The 26,237-nt window shown below is 36.8% G+C and overlaps 2 protein-coding genes and 1 pseudogene across 4 annotated transcripts; 2 read left to right on the forward strand and 1 right to left on the reverse strand.

Annotated features, from left to right (window-relative positions):
* The first annotated feature begins 3,362 nt into the window (after positions 1-3,362).
* Positions 3,363-13,895, forward strand: LOC111481509 (autophagy protein 5). 2 transcript variants are annotated; one of them, XM_023126959.1, is made up of 8 exons: positions 3,363-3,601; positions 3,909-4,033; positions 7,206-7,272; positions 8,678-8,767; positions 10,335-10,422; positions 11,164-11,310; positions 12,813-12,941; positions 13,364-13,895. In XM_023126959.1, exons 1-8 carry the CDS (start codon positions 3,503-3,505, stop codon positions 13,696-13,698), a joined length of 1,080 nt encoding a protein of 359 aa, XP_022982727.1. In that variant the 5' UTR covers positions 3,363-3,502; the 3' UTR covers positions 13,699-13,895. The 2 variants fall into 2 exon arrangements, with proteins under 2 accessions (XP_022982727.1, XP_022982728.1); XM_023126960.1 differs by having other exon boundaries at positions 3,364-3,601; positions 11,167-11,310.
* A 67-nt stretch (positions 13,896-13,962) lies between these two features.
* Positions 13,963-18,712, reverse strand: LOC111482004 (annotated as a pseudogene).
* A 380-nt stretch (positions 18,713-19,092) lies between these two features.
* Positions 19,093-26,055, forward strand: LOC111481508. 2 transcript variants are annotated; one of them, XM_023126956.1, is made up of 13 exons: positions 19,093-19,242; positions 19,445-19,513; positions 19,623-19,683; positions 19,804-19,879; positions 20,990-21,055; positions 21,264-21,377; positions 22,326-22,514; positions 22,641-23,140; positions 23,221-23,320; positions 23,833-23,892; positions 25,179-25,271; positions 25,359-25,478; positions 25,547-26,055. In XM_023126956.1, exons 3-13 carry the CDS (start codon positions 19,649-19,651, stop codon positions 25,865-25,867), a joined length of 1,674 nt encoding a protein of 557 aa, XP_022982724.1. In that variant the 5' UTR covers positions 19,093-19,242; positions 19,445-19,513; positions 19,623-19,648; the 3' UTR covers positions 25,868-26,055. The 2 variants fall into 2 exon arrangements, with proteins under 2 accessions (XP_022982724.1, XP_022982725.1); XM_023126957.1 differs by lacking the exon at positions 19,093-19,242 and having other exon boundaries at positions 19,274-19,513.
* Positions 26,056-26,237: the final 182 nt, after the last annotated feature.

A 26,237-nucleotide genomic window follows, 5' to 3' on the forward strand; every position in this document is an offset into this window, starting at 1 on the left:
TCTCTGACTTCTTTTACCTTAAAAACTCGTGTCTTATCTATTTGAATACGAAAAAATCCGAAACGAAAACGTTACTAAACATAAATAATTATCAAACGCTTTTGTTCCTCAAGAATCAATCTCAAGAAAGTCGAGGTAACAACCGACTAATTGTACCCATCTAAAACCATATATGTATAGCAAAGGTAGATTTATTAATCGAGAGGTAAGAAAAAGACATGTCTACGAGTTGTGTAACGACTCAAGCTCACTACAAGCAGATGTCCTTTTTGGACTTCCCCTCAAGGTTTCTAAAATGCGTCTATTAAGATGAGATTTCCACACCCTTATAAAAAATGCTACGTTCTCCTCCTCAACCTATGTGGGATCTCACAAGCTGGAACCTCATTCATTTTCTATAGTTTAACTTAGTCGTCCAACCACCGTTTTTCACGTGACAAAAATTTCCTTTTTTTGACTTCGTGGTTAGAGGAGCTTGCAAAAGATAGGTGCGGTGATCTCAACTTGGACGTATTGTTGTGGATGGAATAGGAACTTCCCTCCATATGGTAAAGCCAAAATAGGCTATAAAGGCAAGACTATCAACCAAAGAGGTAAGAAAAATACATGTCGTAGAAGCCGGGTTTCACTCCTTTTCTATCGTCTAACTCAATCGTCCAACCTCAATGTTCCACGTAACGAAAGATAGGTGCGAGCATCGTAACGGAAAAGTCCGGTTGGGGATGGAAGAGGAAGTTGAGTTGGGTTCATATTTTAAAAGGAAAATAGGCTATAAAGGCAAGGCTATTAAGTAGGCACTAGAAGGCCTAAGCACATGTTTAAAGAGGATTCCTCCTTTTGTTTTGTAGAACCCATACAAACAAAAAAGAAAAAATTGAACCTTTCATTGGTTATATAAATATATAATACAATATAATATTTTGAAGTTAGGCCAACACTCCCAACTGAATCCTAACTTCGATTTTCACGTATCATAATCTTCCACGTGAGTTTGAGCTTATTTTATTGATCCATTGGATATCAAACAAAAGTGTGAAAACGCCTTACCTCAATCAAACAGTGTTGCCTTTCTCGAGAGTACTCGAGATATTACTTTTATTACAATAGTACACTTACTCGTCTACTTTATTCTTTTAAAAGTCTGTATATTATTTATGCTCGTTCATGAAATTCTTTAAAATTTTGAACTAAGATCAAAACTTTGAACAGTGTGACTATGAACTATCTAGATCTTCTCATTGATCCAGTTAATTTGTTTTTTAACTCTTGTTAGAGACGTACACGGGGTAGATGGGGTTGGAAAAATCTTATGGATAAACTCGAAATTTTGAGTTTGTTGGATTAGTGACAAGAACCATCTAATTAGAGTTTACCATCCAACCCAACTCAGTATTTTCAGTATCATTACTATTGACTATGTTCAATTGAATTGCAACTCTATTTTTGAGTTAGTGATTAAAAATTTTCTATTTTTCAAAAATTTAACTTAACCCAAATGGAATAAAATAAATCTAACCCAATCTAAATTGATCTAGATTTTCGAGTCATATGACCGGTCGTAAGGAGTAAGGTATGAAGCTTATTCAAAATATGAGAAAGCAAAAATCCAATCTTCCCCTTCCATCGCTCTCCCACAGCTGCCAAAAGAAAGTGATTTAGATAAGCATATAATAGAGAGTACAGTTTAGTGACAGCCATGGCAGTTTCCGACAGCTTTGGCTTTGCGCCGCTCAGCACAGCATCCAAGACAGGACAGGTCCGTCATGCAGAGAGCCACCGGCGAGTACCATGTTGCTGCTCTGGTCCCCTCCTCCTCCTCCACCACCACCACCACCACCACCATTACCCCCACCACCGCCACCTTTTTTTAAAAAAATGTTTATTTAATCAGTTACTTAGCACTTACAGTTGAGTTGCAGCGGATCTGTGGTAGATATTATAAGGATTTGTAATCATAATTTGAGTCACGAATTTTTGCAAATATGCTTCCCTTTCTGGTTTAGCCCCCACAATAAAGTAATCTCTACTCATGTATATGAATTTAATATGTTTTTATCTATAAAGTTGGTGGATGCCTCCTCGAGTTTTTAAGTATTATATGTGGAGGATTATTGGAGGTGAGTCTCATCTAGATAATTTAGTGAAGACCGTGAGTTTATAAGTGAGAAATACTATCTCAGGCCTTTTGGGAAGCCCAAAGAAAAACGACGAGAGCTTAGTGAATAATATCATACAATTGTAAAGAACCGTAATTCCTAACATACGATTTTTCATTTCTTTTACTTTCGTATTCGTCGATATTAGGTTAAGTAGAATTGAGTTCGAGAAATTTTTGGATCCATCTAAAATTTCAAATTCATCGAGTTAGTTGACCGAATGAATCGAAAAGAGTTGCGATCCAACCTAATCAAATCTAGTTTATCTCAAACTTGCTAAAAATGGACCGGATCAAGGCTAAATAATCTAAGCCCATTATAAAAAATTAAGTTAAGCCCAAATAAGCTTACACCTAAAAATATGATATTTTCTTACTCATGGAAATTTAATTTAATTTAATTTTGGGATTTGTTTTAGTTACTCCATAATTCTAATTAATAGTGGTTTATGTCATGAAATTCAATAGAAATCATTTTTAAAAAATGGTTAGGAAAAAATTAAAATAAAAATGCCTAAAATTTTGATTTTCAAACGGCAACAGCTTCTATTTTTATTTTTATTTAATTCTAAAATAAATTCACAATATTGCATTTAACACATCAAATTTGTCTTCTGGCTGTCTATTTACCCTCTAAAATTTTATTTAAATTCAAATCTTAGATTTTTTAATTCTTTTTTATTCTTTTTATTTATTTATTTCGTTAAATTATAAATTTAATCTTTTAACATTGTTATCTATTTTATCCATAAATTTTTAAAATTATAAATTATTTAAAATAGGCAGATTTATCGCATATAAAATTAAAAACTTAAACTTCTGCTACATATTAAATTCAAATTATATGCTAATTATTTTTTAAAAAAATTAAAAATTTAAAGAAATATTGAATTAAGATTTATATTATATTACCAAAAAAAGTAAAAAAAATTGTTTTGTTAAGAGTTATTGGATTATATATATAATTGCATCAAAAACATTTTTTTTTTTAATAATTTTAACCAAATTAGTTCATAAATTCACAGTTTGTTTTAACACAAAATTTGTGACAAAAAAAAAAAAATGTTTTCGAAGAGAATACACAAATTAAATTGGTATTAGAAAAACACAAAATTAAAGGTTATTATTATTATTTTTTTAAATTTTAAATATTTTAAATTTGAGAAATGAAATCTTGTAAACGAATCATGAAGGAGGTAGGCATTTCAGGAAAGCAACGAAAAAAAAAAAAAAAAAAAAAATCGAAGCAAATGACCAAAAAGCTGTATTGACGAGCAGAATAGAGTGAGAGAAGAAGAAGAAGAAGAAGAAGCAGAAGGGAGGGAGAGAGAGACAGAGAGAGGGGGCATGGAAGCACTGAGATACATCTGGGAAGGTGCAATTCCATTACAGATTCATCTCCATGAGTCTGAAGTCACCACCATCCCTTCTCCACCGCCTGCAATGGTATTTTCTCTGTTTCCTCCCTTCGCTGCTGCACTTTCCCTTTTCTAACCATCAAATTTCAGGCTCTCAATTTGATCAGCAGATGACTATCATGGCCTCATTCTGTTTATTTATCTCTTTTCCTCTGAGAAATTTGACTTTTTTTCTTTACAAGGGTTGTTTGTATTTCCTGCTTCTTGTGTTTTTCAATTTGAAGTTTTGAATAAGGGATGGTTTTTTGTGTCTACTGTACCCCAAGTACATCGATCTTTGATTGAACTGAATCGAATTGCTTTCCATGTGGAATTTGTATTTTGATCTACTCTAGGTCTTGGCTCCTCGGATTGGCTACTTGCCTCTGTTGGCTTCTCAGATTAAACCTTACTTCAGTAGTACGCTTCCTCCTGGAGTGGACACCATTTGGTTTGAGTACAAGGGTTTGCCCCTTAAATGGTACGCTCTTCTTTTCTCTTTTAAATTTCATCTTTGTTAATAGTTTCTTCGAATTTTGTAGATCACTTTGAATTTTCTTTAATAATATACTACTATTCTCTGTTTTTGTCACTACGACACCGCTCTTCTCCGTCATTCTATGTCTCTTGGAGTTGTACTTCTGGCTGTCTTGTATAACTGTTCTTGCTACTTTTTCGCTTTTGATAAAAATCTGTCTCTCTTATTGCGTATGGCTCACAAGGTACACGGAGAGGAAAGCTGAAAATTGAAACGTGTTAAATTAATAATATGTACTATGTTTTAGTAGGAAGAACTTCCGTTAATATTGAAGACTATAGAAAGAAGAAATAGGATAAGATATTCATCTCAACCTAGTGATTTAGAATGGAAGAAGATGATAGACATTCATGATAAAAGAAAATGGTTGAAGGGAAACAATTTCGTAGGTAAAGCAAAAGAAATGAGAGGGAAAGATAGCCTTCACCAAGACTAAGGTTTGTTATATCTGTTAAAGCATGATTACTAAAAGTTTTGTTAAGTCTACACCATCAAGTCACTGTCTAAAGGACGTGATCCCCAAGAAAGGGGGAAGTTTTCCCCCCAAACACCAAAAACACGATGATTCCTTTCTAACCAAAGATTCCATTAGAAACTTGTGATGAAACTGATCCATAGAAAGTTAACCTATTCCTTGGAGGACGGTTTGTAGGAGGGAGTGAGGCTTAACATGACTATAGCTCAACTGGTTAAGGTATATGCCTTCGACCAAGAGGTTAGATGTTTAAATCTCTCCATCCTGCATTTTGTTGAACTAAAAAGGAGGGAGTGAGATTGGAACTAATGTCTTTATCTTATGGATGGGCATAGCAAAAGTAGGTTGTAATAGGATTCCACATGGTGGTGACGAATTGGCAATGAACAAAAATGTGGTGTTGCTGTTTTGAGGTCCTTTTGCAAAGACCAAACCAATTAGGGGAGAGAGCTGGATGCAGATTCCTCCTCTGAATTTTGTCACGGTGTTGCTGTTGTTTAGACTTAAGAGCAATTTCCTTAATGAAGATCACCAAATTGCCTTGCAAAAATTAGAATTGAATAGTTTCCTATCGATGTTAGGTCTTTGGGAAGAGACTTGCACATTGAATATCCTGAAAGGTAAAAATTTCAAGACCATTAATCTGGGGAACTCGAGGAGGATCAACCTTAAATATGTCACGAGGGAGAGAGTCCATCTGCAAAGTCCTTGCCATTAGAATTTCTTGTGAGCAAATTCCAAATCAAAAGTTCATTGACTAAATTTGGGCAACTATCGTATTTGAATCAACACAAGGGGAATAAAGTTGTGGGTAGAGGAAGCAAGGGAGGTTTTACCTCTCCAAGGGTCTTGATACAACAACACTAAGAGCTTTGGTGTAGGAAACATCCCAACCATGAACCTCAACATTTTCGTATCAATACAAAAAAAAAATACCTACGAAAATGTTAGAAACATATTACTTTATGGTTTATGATGAAAAGATTTGAGAATTCGTTCTTATCTCAGGTTTCAAACACTTCACAAGTTTGGTAACCAAACTTGAATGTTTGAAGATATGCAATCTTAACACTAGGCTTGCAAAGGGAACTGACACTCTGTTGTGTCAAGAAAAGTAATCAAATATCGGTCATCATCAATGTCTAAGAAGAACATGACATTCCTTGGGTTTATATAACCAAGGGTGAGAAAAATGGAGAATCTAAAGACTAGAGCTTGAAAATCCTAAATAATAAAGGGATAATTAAAAAATTATTCTAAAAATGGGAATTGTAAGATAATTGACAATTGATCCATCTAACATTCATTCCTAAGAATCATACATCGAGTTAAAATTGCAAAAATTGAAAGAAGCAAAATTCTTCAGGAAGGAGAGAAGGTTGGCAACAAGACAAGATACATGGGCGTAAGAGTGGTGCACGACAAGCAGCTGGTGGGTGTGCATCTAGGTCATTGTTGATCACATGGGTGTCGGGCAACATGCCTAGGGCATTAAGGCAGCATGCAAAGACACAAGTTGTTGCAAGGCAGGGTCTAGACAAAGGGCGTATGGCCGTGAGTGCATGCTGGCTTGTGCTGATAGGCCTACGTGGGCATGGGCTTCCTTTATGGATGCACAATGATGGGTTGTGTGAGGAAAACACTGATGGGCTGTGGAGACCACGGGTGCATGGTGGGAGCACAAATAGATTGTTTGACACCAATGGTGTGGGCATGTGGATGAACTTATGGTTGACTAGCGTAGGGCATCAGGTTTGCTCCTCAGAGGTTTTTTGTGGGCTTTCTTTTGCGATGGCATATTGAGCTTAATAAGTGGTTTCCAACTTTTGAGCCAGCTCCTTGCAATCTTGGATCTTCTTGATGTGGTCAAGGCAATGGTTTAATACCATTGTCAAAAGAATGGGAAACTCAGTAAGAGATTAGCTTTTTTGGCTTTCCAAATATTCTTCCAAAGGACTTTGGAGTGCTTGGTGTCATTCGGTGACTAGTTGCTAGGAGAAGGCTCAAATTTAGCTTTTAATGTTTTTTTTTTGAAAGTGAGCATTTTTTTCGTGAGTATAATGGTATGCCAATAGACCGACACTTTTGAATTGACATAAAAAAATGGCGAAAAGTCGTTACAACAACTTCTATAAGGAACACTCCAATTAGAGGCGCTAAAGTAAATAAGCTCCCAAGATTTCAGAAAGTATCTTTGAATCTTTCCTCTCCTGAAAATTTATTTATTTATCTCAAGTCAAATCTGTCTAATGGAAAGAAAAAAGAAGGTAGTAACTCTTAATACCTTTTGGCTGCTTTAATTATTATATTTATTGTTTTTTTTTGTGGAGAAATAGAAGTTATGAGATGATTTTATAGATATTTGTTTCAAATGGTCTATAACTGCACAGGGCTGTAACTGGAAGAACAAGAGTGTTTAAGCTGGCAATAGAAAATAATAAAATGAGATTGCGCAAGTGGATTCTTGGCTAATTTCTTTGACTTAATTGTCAGTTTAGTTTGACAACAATATTTCCATAGTCATTTAGTATGTCAGGATTTCGCCTTTTAGAAGATTATAGTTTTACTAATTTATTCAGAATTAACAGTCCTGGCAAAAGATTGTGTTGCTCATGATAGAATCTGGTGCATTCTTCTCAGGCATATACCGACTGGTGTACTGTTTGACCTTCTATGTGCAGAACCAGAAAGACCGTGGAATCTAACGGTTCAAATTCTATCTCTTTATCTTTATAGTTCAAGCTGCTATATTTTTATTGTATCTGACACCCATTTTCCTTTAAATTTAGGAAAAAAATCATTTATACTCCTAAACCTACTTTGGGTTATATCAATTAAAACTACAAACTAATAATTGAATCAATTTAAATCCTAAACTTTCAAAAGTAAATCAATTCAAACCCTCCATTAGTGGTTTTTAACTTTTTCACTTTATTCTATTTAAAATGAATTCAAAATCACCTAAATAAAAATATGATTCTCTCAAAATCCTACCAAAAGTAATAAGAAAAATTTATCCCATAGTTCTTTTCAAATAGGTATAAAAATTGAGGAAAAAGAAAATATGATAAACTACTCATATTAATGAAAACAACTACCATTCATTTGATTTTAGCATTCTTTCTAATATTTTGTTAATCACTGCATTTAAAGAAGTCTTATGCACATGTGAGAGTTATGTATTAATAGTTCGAAATTTGAATCCTAATGGAGGGTCTAAATTGATCTCCTTACTAAGTTTAGAGTTTTAATTGATATGATATTAATTTGAGATTTTAATTGATACAACCACCAAAGTTTAAAAGTACAATTTTATTTTACCAAAATTTTATCAAATGGAAAAGTTCTGACCTCGCGTTGGTTGCACATGAGAATTAATATATATCTGGGTCTTGTTGTGACTGCACTTGCATTCCACAGTATGAGAACCTTAGGTGCGTTAATGTTGAATTTAGCATTGGTGGTGCATCACTGCTGGTTGAACTTTTTGTAGGAACGGAATTTCAGCTACTCCAAAGTTTCTGTTTAAATTTCTTTTTTCAGATTATAACTCAATTCAAAGTTAAACATTTCAATAAAGTTTCATGGAATCCAGCATAAGTTTTACTTCCCAGCCTTTAGGAGTATGAATGTATGCGAAGCGAAAAGTCGAAGGTGATTTTTGGTCAGCATCCAGAATAAGTACGTCTGTATATCCACACTGTTAATTTTTTTCAATGTTCTTAACCTTCGGAAAAAGGATTAATTAGCAATTCCCATGGTTAATGCACTTCAGTAATGAGTAAGAACTTAGCTCTCTTAGCCTAGTGGTTGTTGCTCTTTCCCTTAAAGACAGATACTTCACCGTACAAATCAAACAGCAATTTCGCATTTTTTATGCTTTGGTTTCCAAATCCCGTGGTTCCTACTTCTAGACTATCACGTTCCCATTCCCTGATACCAAATGCTCTGTTTTTACCTAGGAGTGTAAATGCAATATCCATTCTGTAAAACGAATTTGGTTATTTGGTTATGTTAGCTAAAGCTAGAACAGTTTGAAATTAGGTATTGCCTTTACTTTCTCATATTTTGTGTCAAATGTGAAGTGACAGCCATCTCTCTCTTTTTAACAGGTACATTTTAGAGGTTATCCAAGACAACTGTTAATTCCTTGTGAAGGTGAAGATAGTATAAAGTGGAGCTTTATTAACTCATTAAAAGAGGTTGGTAATACTTTCTTTAAATCTTGTCTTAATCGTTACAATCTCTTCAAGAAGAATACTACACACAACTTTGTTTTAAGGCACCAAAAGGATGAAGAAAATAAACTTTCAATTTTATGTCTAATGGATTCCTAAACTTTTAAAACGTTAAATAAGGCCTTAAAACTTTCCACCCTGTAAATAATCTTTGAGTTCTTTTTTATTTCTAACTTCTAATTGACCAAGGAACCTTTTTTTTTTCTTTTTCTCAAGTACAATATAGGGATAGAGTGGGTCTCAAACCACATTGGGGAGGGGGAAAGCACCAATCAGTGTCAATGAGCTGCCTGTCGGATTATAGCACACCTCTCTATCCCTTTCATCATTAGCCAACTTAGGACATCTGCCACACTAATAAAGAGGAAGGGCAAAGGTGTTGAGTGTTGACTCTGTCTAATTTCCCGGTGGCAAAAATGTCCTCTTGGTCGGCCATTGTTCACATTAGAGAAATTAGTTGACTGAAGGCAATTCCGTTAACACATTTTCCATTTAAAGCCAAAACCCGTTTGGACACATTCTCATACAAAAACACGAAATCATGTGATTATAAGCCTTTTCTCAAAGTATTATACCTTGATGATTATGCGTTCCTTAATCAGATATTCTTTTGGTACCTGATTTGCTATCAGAATCCAATACAATTATTTGTTTTCCACTCACAGGTATCCCTCGTGAAGAGGAGATGGAACTAGCAAGCACCTTTTTTACTAATGACCAGTATAGAATTCTTAATTTTTGCGCCCCCAAACTTTTTTGGAATAAGACAAAAAAATTTATTCATGGTTTCATCTGCCACGCCTCTCTCATTGAAATTTGATTTAAATATGTTGTCGTAATAATGAGAGAAGAACAAAAAAAGAGAAAAATGGAAGTCAACCGTCAATAAGGAAAAATAAAAAGATTACAATTTTCACTCGAAATGCTTTATCCTTTTTATTTATAGTTTTCCTTAATGACTTTTTATTTTATTTTATTGATGCTTGTTATTTTTATTGTTTTTCCCCATAAGAGACACATGGTGCATCATATTAAAAAAGGAAAGATGCACAAAAACAACAGGGGATAAAGCATCTCCTCCTGAAACCTCAAAAGGAGGACCTAATAAGGAGCCCAATTCACCAAATTACAATTTCTTCTTTATATTTCTAATTTTTCCTATTTACTATTTTTAATGTTGTTATATTTGATGAGAGACACTTACTGTATCATATCAAAAAATGGGAAGATACAAAAAGAAAGAAGAGATGAGTCATCTCCTCCAAAATCTTGAAACAGCGAGTCTATGAAAGGACCCGAATTAAGTCAATAAAACTAGCAGGAACGACTGTCTGGCAAACAAACTTCCAAAGACCATAAAAACATCTGCTAGTCACTTCGAAGATTTTATTATTATTATTAATTTGTTATCATTGTTATTAATATGATTGATGTCTTGTTGTGTAATTTTAAGTTGACACTCTTGGTAATTTATGATATTTGGTGAGAGTGATTTTCTACAAGTTGATTAAGGGATGTTCATTATAACCAGGCCGATTACATTGTCAATGGGAACACCAAGAATGTCATGAGCATGTCTCAACCTGATCTGGTGGAGTTATGGCGTTCTGTATTGAATGGTATACTAGCAAGCCATAAGAACCTTTGTTTTAGAAATTAAATCAGTAGTTTCTCAAGTGAAATGCTGATTCCTTGATGGCATTTTACTTTACTTTCCATAATTTTGCACTTCAATCTAAGTTAATATTGCAATATTATTTTGTGATTTTGAACTTCAATCATTTTGGTGATATAGTTACTTTTGCAGCCTCCAATTAGAGCTCTGTTTTCTAATGGAACTGTGTAATATACAGCCTAGGAGCCAGGGATAGAGAAAAGCCCTACTTGAAACTATAAAAGGGGAGCCTTTTAATTGTTGATAATCATAAAAATGTGTAGTTACATAATAGTTTTTTGTGGTTAGATCACTACCAAGAAGTAGTGTGTTGTACGTTTCCTTCCTAATCAGCCAAACGACAGCACCATTTTGATGAACTTTTGTAATAATTCCTCTTTTCATTATTTACTCCAATAGTAATATTCTTGGCAAGCTCAATTGGTTAGAAGGGCTCTCCCTCTTTATATGTCTCTTCATGTATTTGTATAAAAAGCTTTCATATTTCTATTCTAAAGGCAGGAACATAAATTATGTGGAAATTTGGAGAAACACTCTCTATATTTAAGAAAAAATACAAAAAAGATAAGGTAGTATAAATTATATAACTAATACGACTAAGATTTATGAAAAATATAAAGGAAATCCAATGGACTTTATAATGTGTTTGTTCTCTAATTTGTTCGGCTTGATCATTGGCTACTAGCAGGTGACTTGGAAGCCTACCTACGTATATCATCTAAACTTAAGCTTGGAGGAACTGACCACGAGCAAGTGTTGAATTCTATAACAACTTCATCATTGCCTGGTCAAAGTACTAGTGAGATGGATATAGCAGGAAAAGTAATGACAGGTATGACAACCACTTATAGGCATTTCAGTTTGAAGTACAATTTATCAAGCAAAAGTTCGATGATAAAGATTGTTAATACTGAATTTTTCCACCAAAAATGTTTTGGGTCGGCAGAGTGTAGAATCAACTCTTGGAATAGAGGTCATGAAAGAGGGTTCTACTCTTCTGGTTCTTTCTCCCTCCCTCCCATCTTTATGAACTTTCTATTCCTTACCTTTCTGCTTCATACCTGGGGTCTCCTCTTCTAGTTCCTTCCCCTCCCTCCCAATTTTCGTCTCCTTACTGTATATTTTATGACCTTTCTATTCATTACTTTACTTTCTGCTTCATGCCTTGTTGGGTTACATTGAGGTATAGCAAGATTTTTGTGTACTTGTAGTAATGCCATTCTGTATGTGGGTACTACCTAGGATTAGGTCTCCAAATCATGCAGTTGGATGTACCTTTTGGGGAATGGAGATAAATGTGGAGGGATTTTGAGAGGTTTTGTCTGCATTTACCTTGTAGTTTCTGTTTGGAGATATGAAAGCTGGAAATTAGAGAAAGTTTGGGAGTAAAGAAGAGGAATTTTATAGGTTTGGGACTATATTGCCCTTTGGTTTCTTTGTGCTTCTGCTAAAAGATTCTTTGTCCTCTGTATCTAATTTGCATATTGGAGTTTTATTCTGTAGACCCTTTCCAACTTCTTTCCAATGGCAGTGATCCTTGGGTAGCCACATTTATACCAAATGTAGACAATAATTACAAAACGTAACCATTGTAACCATTCGGTAGACAATAATTCCAAGATGTAACCATTATTCCTAATCATTTGTCTCTTCATCTATCCTTTTAAAAGAATTCACCATCAAGTGAAGTTTTTGACGGCATATATTTTCTCTTGGAGAGGGAGAGTTGTTCCAAATTGTTGTTTTGACTTCAAATGTGAGAGGTTTTGGTTCTTGCGCTAAAAGAACCATTGTCCACTAAACCAGACTTTGTGATTCCCATAGAAACGAAATCACGGATGCTGAATAGAAACTTTGTCAAATCTAGGGCATCTTTAGATGTGGATGTCTCCCCTGATTGTATTCTCGTTCTTTCGAAGGATGTCCTTGTTGAGATTATTGAGGTGCTTTAGGTAGGCTTCCTCTTTCCATCCTTGTTTCTATTTCCGATGGATTCTTTTGGCGGTTTATTGGGGTTTATGGGCCATCTTGTGGAAGGAGAAACCTCTTTAAATCAAACTAGTAGTGTTTTATCATTCTACTTTCTGGGTAATCTTTATTAGAAGCAAAAGAATGTCTATTAATGCTTCTGTATGCCAAGGAAAGCAAGTATTGTGTTGCAAGATATTGGATTTCCATCGAACTTTACATGAGGGTACCGTGTGTGTGTGTGTTTTTTTTAAGTTTGCACTTACATCTGTTACTCTCTTCCTTCAAGGCTAATATTCATTTACCCCGCTTTATGTTATCGTTTCACTTGTTAGGACAAGTTTCTTATTATTTAAGCATGTCCAGGTCGAATTCCCGTTCGATTGTATGTGAGGAATGTAGGTGAAGATTTTGATAATTTAGAAGATGCACCACCAGTTAATAATTGGGATGATGTCTCATACATTAACCGTCCAGTAGAGATTCATGAAGAATGTAAGGCAACGCTATCATTCTCTTTGTTTTTAGTTTTCTTATTCTTTTGGAAAAGCCTATTTTATGAGTACTGTGTTATTGAGTAGCCAGATTTATGTTGTCCAATCGATCAAAGAATGATAACAGAAAGATAGAAGCTAATTTATGAACAGGGAGGACTGATTTTTCACGATGAATCATAACTTGTCTGGTGCTTTTTTTTAATTGTCAACTTGAATATAGCTCAATTGATTTAAGGTCTATATCTTCCACAAAAAAGGTCCACATAATAAATCCCCACCCTCGTATGTTGTTGAACTGAAAGGGGGAAAAGAACACATTGAAGCGTCAACTTGTATTGTATCGTTATGTAGCAATTTCATTTAGTAGTCAAAGTCTTCGGCATATGCAGAGATTCTCGTCCTCATCTCTATACATTGCAGGTAAGTGCCTCACCTTACATGATGCTATTAGGAGTCTGTTATCCGAGCTTTTCCTCGAGAAGGCAACTACCAAGGAGGAATCAACAACTATTATAGGTGAAGAAGAACGAAGTGATTGTACAGAACAGGTGGATTGTAAAAAAACTGAAGAGAGGGGACCAAATTTTTGTGATGAACATTTTCAATCTTATCATCCAAGCATCAAGCTTGTTAGGATCCAAGGGATTGAACCAAAATGCGAAATTCCTTTCTCCTGGGTGGTGAACAACTTAATGAATCCTGAATACTTTCTTCATATATGTGTTTTTGTAACAGTTCAACAAGTCAGATGCTAAGCTATAGGGGGCCAAAGAGGAAGCTAAGACCAAGTAGGTGTTTCTATTCCTTCATTTGTGGTGCTGGGGACTGGACTTCTTTTATTTATTTATTTATTTTATTTATTATTGTCACTTTTGAGAACAATTATTATGTGAAAAGTTGTACAGAAAGTAATGATATCAATGTCTATAAGTAGTCATCCATTTCATTTCTCACATCTGGCTAGTTTAGTCAATCTCCGATTTCAATGTTCAATCTTCCTTTTGATCCCACTATTATCATCTTATGGAAGTGTACTCATCCAACTATTCAATCCATAGAAAATATTTTGAAGAAAAAACTCAATTTTATGCATCAAAGTTTGATTTCCTATATAGAAAAGAACTATTGCCAAACAGGGAATGAATTTGTACATGTTTTGTATATACTGTGTAGAAATATGATTTTAGAGGCAACTTTCAAGAGATGTAGTATTCGTTGTTGATGAATACGAACTTTGGAGGTGATGAGAAGAGGCCTGTGATACTATATCATGTATTCTTTTCCAGAACAGACAAGGCTGGGGTCAGGTAGTTGTTGGCCGTCTGGCAAGTGAGCTACCTACAAACAAACACATAAAAGCATGAGACCTTGAAGACGACTAGCAAACTCACCACCACGACATTTTGTCTTCCTGTTATATCCACAAGTGTTTGGGCCAGCTTGTCCTATACCCCGACTGTTCCCACTGATCAACCACCTGATCTTACTATATTTGGTTGTCTAGGTAACTACCCTAAGTAGGTGGCCACCATGGCTTATCCCTTATTGACCATTGGACCAACCCAAGGTGGTTGAAGGGTAACGTTCTTAATAGACCAATAAGTTGGGTACGAAGTAGTTTTCGACTTCCAACAAACTCTTCCAATTTGGTTTAAGTAAACATATTTAAATGTTCGATTGTGACATGATTAATAAGTTCTGATTATCTGTGACAACCGGGACTTTATATGAAAAACGAAGCATCAAGCATAAGAAATGAAACTGGTTAAAAGTTGGACACGGAAAAAGATTCTTGGTTTCTTACCAGCTCATAGAGTTCTCTTCCTTGCTCGGCAATATATTCATAGCAAACCTGGAAACAGTACGACTTAACTTTGCTGGTCATGAGAAAGAACAGTAATGCTCGTGAAAGTAAAGTTTCTACTCACGTCAAAGCTCTTGTTTCTTGCAGTAGAATCATGCAACGCTTTTACACAGATATCAGCAACATCAGCCTGAGTTTGATCGTCTATGTTGAGTAAAAAAGACCATTTTTCTTACCTGAGTTATCCTGTTTCCCTGGTCGAATATGAGGGCACTTTCGCCGCCAGGTTCTTCCTGCAACAACAAATTTTTTGTTACATTTCTGAAGAACAAGGAACAAGAAACTTGGAAAACTGCTCACATTTCGTTCTCCCCTCCAACCGATGTGAGATCTCATAATCCACCTCTTTGGGGTCCCAACGTCCTCGCTGGCACACTGCTTGGTGCCTAGGTCTGATAGCATTTGTAACCGCCCAAATGCACAGCTAACAGATATTGTCTACTTTAGCCTATTACTTATTGCCGTCAGCCTCATAGTTTTAAAATCCGTCTGTTAGAGAGAGGTTTCTACACCCTAATATACAATGTTTCGCCTCTAAACGATGTGGGATCTCATAGGATACATAGTACAAATCATGCCCATGTTGTAGTTACACATCTACCAGAACAAAAATGTTATCAAACAATACTGTGGCTTTCAAAAAATCTAATTTTCTTTTGCAATTTGATTATGAACTCCAAACTTCTCTTAAAGAAGATGAAGAACAAAATAAATAAATGGTAAGAAAACATGTTTAATTAAGAAAAACGACAATGTGATCAAACATGCGGTAACTTTATCATGTACTAATGATCAAGGAATTTGCTAAACTGAAGTCAGAGCAGACTACATCTGATATAACATTCCTCAAATGATGCCCATCAAAATGGAAAACGTAGAAGCACCTAAAATATCTCACAGGCAAGGCTTTTATGTACTCCAGTATTAGTTAAAAGCTTCTCAAATCTTGCTGCTTTACGCCTGCTGCAGGCCCTTCAACAGCTCTCTGCAAAAAGAAACGTAGAGTTAGTAGCCACAGGAAACATTTTTTCTACAAAAATTGATATAAGTTCAGGTCACTTTATGGCCTTTATCATGCATCCTGTATAATAAAGTTGCTTTACTTGATCATCTCTTACAGAGTTGACGCACCAACCTGTCTCCTGGGCTCGAAACGAATGGTCAATGTATGCACAAGAAATGGATCAAGAGGAGGATCATCTGGTTTTACAGGGCGGAACGATGAGAAAGGTATTCTAACCTGTCAATCATTGATACAATCTTGTAAACTGTTTCGAACATGGCGATATTAACAAATTTGAATTTGTTCAAGATGTTTGCATCTGTATGATATTACAATACTTTTGTTAAGGGATTCTTAACCTACAAAATCCAGCTTTTGTGCTAAATCTTGAGAAATATAGTTTACTTTGAGTTGTATCAGCTGAAGGACCAGCTTCAAGAATTAACACATAGGATCTACCATTCCCACCTACTGAAAGAATGAGCCCCTCATATCTAGAGATCAAGCATAGAAGAAAGAAAGGTATTTACAATCAAAAGCTTTATTAAAATGAAGAACTCTTGACCAAAATTGATAATGATAGTTAAGTAAATCAGGAACCTGTCAAGATTGGATCCCAATGGTAAGGAAAGCTTTGTTGATAACTCAACATACCCTCCCCTTGTAAAAACGTAGCCTACAATGAATGACAAAAACATTATATGCTGATTCATATGTATATATATTATTGTATCACTATTTTGGTTCAACGCAGCCCCATTGGTCTTAAATTTATCACTAAGTGGAGAAAAATTCCAGGAACCAGCCATTTTGTATGATTTGTTCAGTATAAATGAGTTTTACCAGAGAAGACAGCCTCTCCAGTTTCAGTATATTCAAATTTTGCATCCATGCCTCCATCATACTTCGCAGCAACAACATCCTGGTAGTAAGTTCCTTGGCGGACTTCCCAGCCATTCAGCGATTCTTCAGATTTGAACTTCGCAAGCAGAAGCTTACTTTTGCTGCTTTTTCCAGCTCGAAGTTGGGCTAGCTTATTATTATAGTCCTGCAATTTATATCAGGTATCAGCTTTTTGCCAAGCACTTTCGTGGGAATTGGGTTTGCATGAATGATCTATTGTGAGAATAGATGAATGGGCAACTATGACATTTAAAAGAAATAGAGGAGCCAATATATAATGCTTAAAATTTCAGTGAAAATGCAACCAACAGTCCATTCCATTCCATTACTGTGAGATCCCACGTCGATTGAAGAGAGGAACGAGTGCCAGCAAGAACACTGGCCCCAAAGGGGGTGGATTGTAAGATCCCACATCGGTTGGAGAGGAGAACAAAACTTTCTTTATAAGGGTGTGTAAACCTCTTGCTAGTAGACGCGTTTTAAAATCTTGAAGGAAAACCCAAAGAGGACAATATCTATTAGCAGTAGGCTTGGGCACAAATGGTATTAGAGCCAGACATCGAGCGATATGCCAGCAAGGAGGCTGAGCCCCGAAGGAGGGTAGACACGAGGTGGTGTGCCAGCAAGGACGCTAGGTCCTGAAGGGGTGGATTGGGGAGACCCACATTGATTAGAGAAAGGAATGAGTGCTAGTAAGGATACTGGACCCCGAAAGGGGTGGATTGTGAGATCCCACATCGGTTGGGAAGGAGAACGAAACCTCGAGGGAAAGTTCGAAAGCCAAACAAGACATATCTGCTAGCAGTGGACTTGGGCTATTACAAATAAAGTGCTCGGTGATTATAATTTATGAATGCAGAAAGACAGACCTGAAATGCTTTGGTGATATTGTAAACTCCTTGATGATCAACCCTGAAGAGATCAGCAGTAATGGTGGAACGAGCAGTTGCACAATAGATGATTTTATTGCATCCTTCCACAGCAGCCTTAAGGGTATTAACATCACAACATCTCCAATCACTATTTCCACCGACCGTGGAAGCACATCCACGATATCATCATCTGCCTTCCTCACTAAAGCCTGCTTGGCATAAGGATAAATCGATGGCTCAATGAATATAACATCTACAAACATGATTTCATCAGACAAGAACAAAATAAGTAAAACCTTGACAGTGTAGCCTCTGAGCATAAGCTTACGAACAACAATGCGGCCAATGCGGCTAGTGGCACCAACAACAAGCACAGTGGTATTTTGAGCCCCAGGGATAGCAAACTCACACATAGGCCCTTCCCTAATAAGCAGAGCATCAAGAGCTTCCTTATCATCCATCCGTGTGGTCCTCGAGATCTGTCCCAACCCAGAAAACTTCCTCCACATTTCATCGAACAGTTGGCGGGACTTCCGTCCCAACCCCACCGGATTCACATCGTCCAACGTAATTTTCGGCTGCGGCGGCGGCTGTTGAAACCCTTCACTAGAATCCACAATCTCATCCACTTTCTCTTCACCAGCAGCTTTCTTTTCACCCTTATTGTCAGTATTCGCAGCGACCCTCGTAATCAACGATCGGGACAACCTTCCATTAACACTCAGAAAGGAATTAGAGAAGAAGACCGTTCTGTATGGATAAGACGACCGTCTCAATCTCTGCTTCCATTTACACTGATGGATTGTTGTACTGCTCAAATTCCCACAAGATATCGTCGCGGCCATTGCCTCCATAGGCATTGAACTCTGAACCACCGGTTACCTGAGGAATCGATCAGTTTGAAGCTTGGATTGGAAAATGAAAGCAAGCCATTTGGTTTCTCGCCCATAGAAAAAGGAAGAAGCCCAGAAAATGCAAAAATGCAATGGAAATTAGTGGTAGGAGATGAGAAGGGACTGTTCATGGCTCTGAATTTTCCTAACCTCGCAAAGAAGATGAGCATTTCGACGATCTTTCTCGCGTTTTGTCCAGAAAATCTTACATTTGCCAATTCTTCGTACGATGTTTACGGAATTGGATGATGAACGATTTTTTTTTTCCTTGTTGGGTATCGTAAAAAATGTCACTTTATATTTTGATTTTGGATAAAGTTATCCATCTAAAACCAAAAATAGTATTTTCAGATTGGTTTGACTTTTAGGTAACGTTTTATTACTTAACTAAAAGATTAGTGTTTGAATCTCCCACCCTAAACTAAAACAACAATAATAAATGAAGGAGCTAAGTTTGATTAATTTTGAATTTTGACGTTTAGTCGATGATGAGTATGAATTTCACTGATTCACAAAACGCCACCGACTTTCCACCAACACGAGGGAAGTGGGTCGCTGCGACGGTGGAGGCTCCTTTATTGCTTTATTTAATCATATTGCTTAACTTTTGTGGCTTCAACTTCAAAACTTTTAACCACTCCCACTGCAAAAAGCGGAAACGAAAATAAATTTGAAGAACGAACAGCTCCACTTTCCCACAAAAACTTGAATCATTCCTTCCTTTTTGGCTCAGCCCTGATTTTTGCGGAACACCCATCACATCAGTTGAGTTTTTTCGGCTCTTCTTTGGGTTTTTCTTTTGTTTATGCCTTACTTTTGAAACATCGTTTGATTAGGTTCACTGGTTCTCATTGTGTTTATAATGTAATGGGTTGCCTTTTCTTCTTGAAAATGACTCGTAACTGTGCCTTCATGAGGGGGTATTTCCTTTTTTGTCTTCATTTTTATTATATCGTCTCTTCGCAGGCGACGGCGTCACTGTGCATTTATGAGTCTGCATCTCTGGGCCATGGCTAGATTCGGATGCTCTGTAAGGTTAGCAGATATGGGTTCTTCGTTTAAGATGTGGGTTACTCAGAATCTAGATTTTGGGGTGAATGTCGGACTTGTGATGCTTATTTTGGATCTTTTTTTTGTTATGTAGAGGCCACTGAACCTCATAAACCCAGAATGTCGGATTTACCTGCTCAAACTGGACTTTGCTTGTAAAGCTGCTCTTCTCCTTGGACTTATTATGTTCTTCATTTCTTTTGTTTTTTGTAGAGATCCAGTTGTGCTTCCTTTTAATGCTTTTCTTTCCTTTTATTGTCATTATGATGTCACAGATGTGATCCCCTCTCTGGGTACAGTTCTAATGCAGGGAATGTTGTTGAGCTTGGCTGTGCTGACTCGTTTTTAGAGGTAAGGTGTTATAGACATGGTTTTCTGTTACTGGGTATAAATGGAAGGAAGGATTACAATGTTTTCTAATGTTCTACTTTAATTTCGAACTCTAACTATGCACAAAAACTGTGAGATCTCACATCGGTTGGGTGGGAAACGAAACATTTCTTATAATGGTGTGGAAACCTCTCCTAGCATATGCATTTTAAAACCGTAAAGCTAATGGAGCGGATAATATCTGCTAGTGGTGGGCTTGGGTGGTAGCAAAAACTGATTTGAGAGTGAAAAATAATGATACCCGCAAACACAATTGTTGTTAACTAATAATTGCTGTTTTTTGTTCTGTGCAAATATCTGATAATTGCTCACTGCAAACTACTAGTGACCATATAGCACGAACTAAGATAATTGCTAACTGCAAAGTGGTTGAGGTCGGGTTCCTTCACCTCTAGCCATACGTCCTCAACCTTCGACTGAGCTGATAAATGCTAACTATTATGCTCAATGTACAGGATTGAGGAGTTTGCTTTATATTGGTATTAGCTTGTGAACTTATTTCTCTCTCGTGTATCAGCTAAGTTCTGAAAACAGAAAATGTGAGATCCCACGTCGGTTAAGGAGGAGAACGTAGCATTCTTTATAAGGGTGTGGAAACCTCTCCCTAGGAGATGTGCTTTAAAAACCTTGAAGAAAAGCTTGAAAGGGAAAGCCTAAAGAGGACAATATTTGTGGGCTTTGGCCATTATAGAAGACTATTTTAAGTAACTTGAATATCTGTTTTAGTTCCGTCTCTATTAGTAAATAGTTCCAATTCGTGTTTTAACATTTTTCAATTATACTATTCTCTACTGGGTGTTAATTTGTGACGGGCAATAAGCTTATGTGGCATGTGCTTAGATAGCTCGGATAAATTTGGAGCGAGAATCAAACTACCTAGGAGAGGAAAAGTTGAAAGATCTTCTTCTCCTTCTGTTTCTTTATTTGAATGGTTCACCTTAAAACAATAGTAGCGTCGTAACGTTTTAGCAAGTCGATTAATCTAGTCATCTATTGCTTTTTAACAACATGATTTGGCTGTAATAAAATGTAATCGACGCATTACATTCTGAGTTTTGCTTAATGTAGCAGAGCAATCATGGCATACTGGAGAAAGATGATGGTTCTTTTCTCTACAGATTTCAGCTTGAGCAAGATGTAAGTGTCTAAATATCATCATAGATTTGCCTTCAACATGTTTATATTTAAGTTAGTAAAGCATCAGGAAATGTTACCTACGCTTCAAAGAAATCCTGTCATCCTGTTCCTTTTTCCAAGATCATTGGATCTATTGAACTTAGTGTTTCAACATGACTAGGAAATTCCCAGTTGGTTTGATTGTTGGGTTAAAAATGTTGTTTTGTAGGTGAGAAGGTTACAACAAAAGTTGCAACAAGAGATTGAGCTGCATACCTCGCTTGAAGATGCTATTCAAAAGAAGGATCTAAGATTAGCCAACTTCTCATGCCTCCCTCATCATGTATGTTGCTTGTAACTACGCAATTTATTGAGTATCCAGTTGTTGAGTTTAATGATTTAAAATATATTCCATTCTATTTATGCTTCAAAATCTGAAAAACCTCCTCAGTATCCAATTTTACTAATAATGATGATCTTTGGGGGATTATGAAATAATATACTGGTAGGGAAGTAGAGCCATTTTAAGTGCTTTAAAGCTAGCAAATTTTAGTTTCCTCAGGGATCTTCTCTGTTTCTTTTTTTTTTCTTTTCGGTGTGCCGAGGAGGATGACACCCAAGGGGGTGGATTGTGAGATCTCACAACGGTTGGAGAGGGGAACTAAACATTCCCTATAAGGGTGTAGAAACCTCTCTCGAGCAGATGTGTTTTAAAATCTTGAGGTTGACGGCGATGCGTAATGGACCAAAGTGGACAATATATGTTAGTGTTGGGCTTGGGCAGTTACAATTGGTATCAGAGCCAGACATCGGGCGGTGTGCCAAAGGAGGTCGATTGTGAGATCCCACATTAATTGGAGAGGGGAACGGAGCATTCCTTATAAGGCTATGAAAACTTCTCCCTAGTAGACACATTTTAAAAACCTTGCGGGAAGCCTAGAAGGGAAAGCCCAAAAAGGACAATATCTGTTAGTGGTGGGCTTGGGTGGTTACAAATGGTATAAGAGTCAGACACCGGGCAATGTGCCAGCAAGGATGTTGGATTCCAAAGGGGTGGATTGGGTAGGGGGTCCCACATCGGTTGGAGAAGGGAACAAAGCATTACTTATAAGGGTGTGGAAACCTCTCCCTAGTAGACGCATTTTGAAAGCCCAAAGAGGATAACATCTACTAGCAGTGGACTTGGACTGTCAAACCTCTCGTATCTTAATTGCTCAAAATTTCCTTTATTTGTATTATGTTTTCTAATTTTAAATCATTGTGCAATATTCTTGTGTTGAAATTTGTGCAGGCCCAAGATCTTTTATCTAGCATTGCAGTGTTGGAAGATGCAGTTGTACGACTCGAGCAAGAAATAGTCTCTTTACATTTCCAACTTAGTCAAGAAAAGAATGAAAGAAAGCTTGCAGAATATCGTCTAATGCATTCATCACCTTGTTCAACTTCTCGTTGCTCCAATTCTGACACCAAGAAAAAATCGGTATCTCACCACAATGTTCTTTTCTTTTGATGTAAATATATATCTTTTCTTTACCTAAACTTCGTTTTTCTGCTGAGTTCTTCAATGCATTTAGTTAACGCTGTAGCTTTGTTTATGCTGAATCAGAGTGCAGTTGGCCTAGTTGAAACACATCCTGAGACGACGTCGGTGACAGAGGTCAATGAACGTTCCCGACCAATAGAATGTGACAAAATGTCTCGAGGGCCACTAGCAAGTGGCCTCTGGCATCACCCTAATATTTTATCAGAAGAAATGGTCAGATGTATGAAGAACATATTCATCTCACTAGCAGATTCAGCTGTGCCATCCAAAACATCGACAATAGAAAACCACTCACCTGCGTCACCCCGAGGACATCTCTCCAATTCGTCGTGGTGGTCATCATCTGAACGGTCGATTATTTCATCAAGAGTACAAAGTCCACAAATTGATATTCCTAGTAGCTCTGAAGTATTAGCCACACAGAATGCTTGTGATCCATACAGTGTACGTGGAAAATTAAGCTGGGCTGACGTTGGGAATTATTCACAGGCAGCTGAAGTTTCTTGGATGTCGGTCGGGAAGAAGCAATTAGAATATGCTGCTGGTGAATTGAGGAAGTTCCGGTAGTGTTCATAGACCATATTATCTTACTGCAATCTAGTTTTGACCTGTTTTTGCCTTAATGTATCTGTTTTGTGAACAGCACTCTTGTTGAGCAGCTTGCAAAAGTGAACCCCATTCACTTAAACAGAGACGAAAGACTAGCGTTCTGGATTAATTTATATAATGCACTGATCATGCATGTAAGTCGCTTCTCCTTGTTGAATTCGGTTTAATACGTTCACGGTCAACTGTGAGAGCATATTTGTAAAATATGGAGAAACAAGCCCACTGCTAGCAGATATTTGGGCTTTCCTTTTTGAGCTTCCCTTCAAGGTTTTTAAAATGCGTGTACTAGAGATAGGTTTTCATACACTTATAAAGAATGTTTCATTCCCCTCTCCAATCGATGTGGGATCTCACAATCCACCCTTCTTCGAAGTCTAGTGTCCTCGTTGTTACTCGTGAGATCCCACATCGATTGGAGAGGGGAATCGGTGCGAGCGAGGACGCTGGGGCCTGAAAGAGGGTGGGATTGTGAGATGTGGGGATCAAAGCATTCTTTATAAGGGTGTGGAAATCTCTCCCTAGCAGATGCGTTTTAAAAAACATTGAGGAAAAGCCTAAATAGGACAATATCTGCTAGAGGTGGGCTTGGGCTGTTACACAAACAGATGCTAAGTTGGTTGTTCATATCTTGTCTTATTTTTTACAGGCTTACCTGGCTTATGGAGTTCCAAAAAGTGAACTGAAACTTTTCTCTTTGATGCAAAAGGTTTGAATTTTAAGGCACTATTTTGTTCCTTTCTTTTTCCTTGTTCGTGGATTCATATTTTAGAGCCTCATATTTCTTCTGTGTTTAGTTATAAATATAGCAGTCATGAGCTTCCATCCCCATGCTATGCTAGTGTGTGCATGAGGATGGTTTCCGGATATACATTGAAACAAGGTTAGCTGACCACGTAAGGAGCATCACAGTGCAGCTAACGTTTTCGAAGCTAGCAATTGCTCGGCGAAATGGCTGTCATACGAAATTAGTCGAGACGCATTTAAACTAACAAAACACCAATGTTGCCAAACAAAACAATACTAATAATAAATAAAACCAAAAAAAAAAAAAACATGTTAGCAGTGGAGCCAAAGCATTAGCATAGTGTGTAGAAGGCTGTGCATTGGCAGAGAGGCCATGAGTCTCACATGAGATGGTTGGTTAGGCATACTTCATAAGCATGCAAATGGCTTTTTATTTTATTAATGAGATTTGATACATTAGGTAGATTCATATAAAATAATTCAATGTTTTTAGGCAATATTTAGCCGAACGGGCTAGCTTTGTTCTCATGTGGTTCAGTGCAATCTGGAGACTTAGAGTTTGTTCGTGTCATTGATTTGAATTGATTTAGATACATTCTCTCTGGTTTGTTCTATTAGTTTGATTCTCCTTTTAGCGCATACAAGTTGCCTTAATCTGCTGAACTGAACATACTTTGAACTTATAAGTTGAAAACTATATAGTTAGGTCGTTTTCAGGTTTACCCTATAGTTACTTTCCTCCACAAGTAGTCATCTATGAGATCCCACATCAGTTGGAGAGGGTAACGAAACATTCCTTATAAAAGTGTGAAAACCTCTCCCTAGTAGACGCGTTTTAAAACCGTGAGGCTAATGACGATATGTAACGAGCCAAAGCAAACAATATTTGCTAGCAATGGGCTTGAGCTGTTACAAATGGTATCAGAGCCAGACACTGAGTAGTGTGCCAGCAAGGACGCTGGGCCCCCCAAGAGGGGGGATTGTGAGATCTCACATCGATTGGAGAGGGAAACAAAATAGGTGGCTTTGGTGATAAGACTTGAGATGCATGAGTGTAATGGAAAGAGTGAGACCCTTCTTGGCTGCATAAGATAAGACGTAATTCAAAGTCTTTGTGTTCATGTATCATTCTTGATATCACTTTGAAAGCAAGCAATGCACCGGTTCAGTCAAAATGTGTAGTTTCATCTCCAGGTTCTTTCTTTTTGGGTGTTAATGATGTATATCATTTGAAATGTATTCTTACAGGCAGCATACACAGTTGGTGGGCATTCTTTCAGTGCAACAGGAATTGAATATGGTATCCTCAAGATGAAACCACCAGTTCACAGGCCACAAATTGTATGCACTTGATATAAAATGTTCTCACATTTTCTTGGTTATTCTCTTGTCACACTTCATTGCCTCATTACCCTATATCATAACCAGGCTTTGCTTCTTGCTCTTCATAAGTCAAAGGTGACGGAGGAGCAGCGAAGATTTGCAATAGACAAACACGAACCACTTTTAACATTCGCTCTAAGCTGTGGAACGTACTCATCTCCCGCGGTAATTCTAGACCAGAAAACTCACGTGTAAGATAGTGGACCGACATATTAACATTTTTCTACATATAGGTGAGGATCTACAATGCAAACAACATTCAAGAGGATCTTGTAGAGGCACAACGCGATTTCATTCGAGCTTCGGTAGGTGTTAGCAACAAAGGGAGATTATTGGTACCGAAACTGCTATATTGTTTCGCCAAAAACTCGGTTGACGATGCAAATTTAGCAGTGTGGATATCTCACTACCTTCCGCCCCATCAAGCTGCGTTTGTTCAGGGTTGCATATCTCAGAGGCGACAAAGCCTAATCGGGTCTCGAAACTGTGGTATTCTTCCTTTCGATTCTCGCTTTCGATACTTGTTTTTGCATGAGAAATCTTCATTGCAATGATATCTTCATCCATCCTGCCTTTGGTTGGTTGCACAATGTGGGTGTAAATTTAGATTTTAGGAAGAATTGTTGATGTTAGGTAGGTGGAAATGGTGCTCCTAAGTTTTGTATATTTTGCATCTAAGTGAAATGGTGCTTCTAAGCGTGATTGATGTGCATATTTATACAGTCCCAATAAGCTTTACCTTTTTTTTTTCCCTTCATTTTATATAGTTTGGCTAACTCTTGTTATTAATATTTAAAAAAATACCTTATTTTTTAAATAATAAAAAAAGAAAAAAAGAGCTATTCATGCAAAAAAAAAAAAAAAAAAAAAAAAAAAAAAAAAAAAAAAAAAAAAAAAAAAAAAAAAAAAAAAAAAAAAAAAAAA

This window comes from Cucurbita maxima, unplaced genomic scaffold (genome assembly GCF_002738345.1).
Source record: "Cucurbita maxima cultivar Rimu unplaced genomic scaffold, Cmax_1.0 Cma_Scf00007, whole genome shotgun sequence".
Lineage (NCBI taxonomy): Eukaryota > Viridiplantae > Streptophyta > Magnoliopsida > Cucurbitales > Cucurbitaceae > Cucurbita > Cucurbita maxima.

Excerpts from the sequence above, each read along its gene's own strand:
- LOC111481508 (XM_023126956.1), top strand. The coding sequence starts at position 19,649 with ATGTCGGATTTACCTGCTCAAACTGGACTTTGCTT. Across the intron at positions 19,880-20,989 it reads GTGCTGACTCGTTTTTAGAG|AGCAATCATGGCATACTGGA; the intron begins GTAAGGTGTTAT and ends TTAATGTAGCAG. Across the intron at positions 22,515-22,640 it reads CTGACACCAAGAAAAAATCG|AGTGCAGTTGGCCTAGTTGA; the intron begins GTATCTCACCAC and ends ATGCTGAATCAG.
- LOC111481509 (XM_023126959.1), top strand. The coding sequence starts at position 3,503 with ATGGAAGCACTGAGATACATCTGGGAAGGTGCAATTCCATTACAGATT. Across the intron at positions 7,273-8,677 it reads AAAGACCGTGGAATCTAACG|GTACATTTTAGAGGTTATCC; the intron begins GTTCAAATTCTA and ends TCTTTTTAACAG. Across the intron at positions 12,942-13,363 it reads AGTAGAGATTCATGAAGAAT|GTAAGTGCCTCACCTTACAT; the intron begins GTAAGGCAACGC and ends TATACATTGCAG.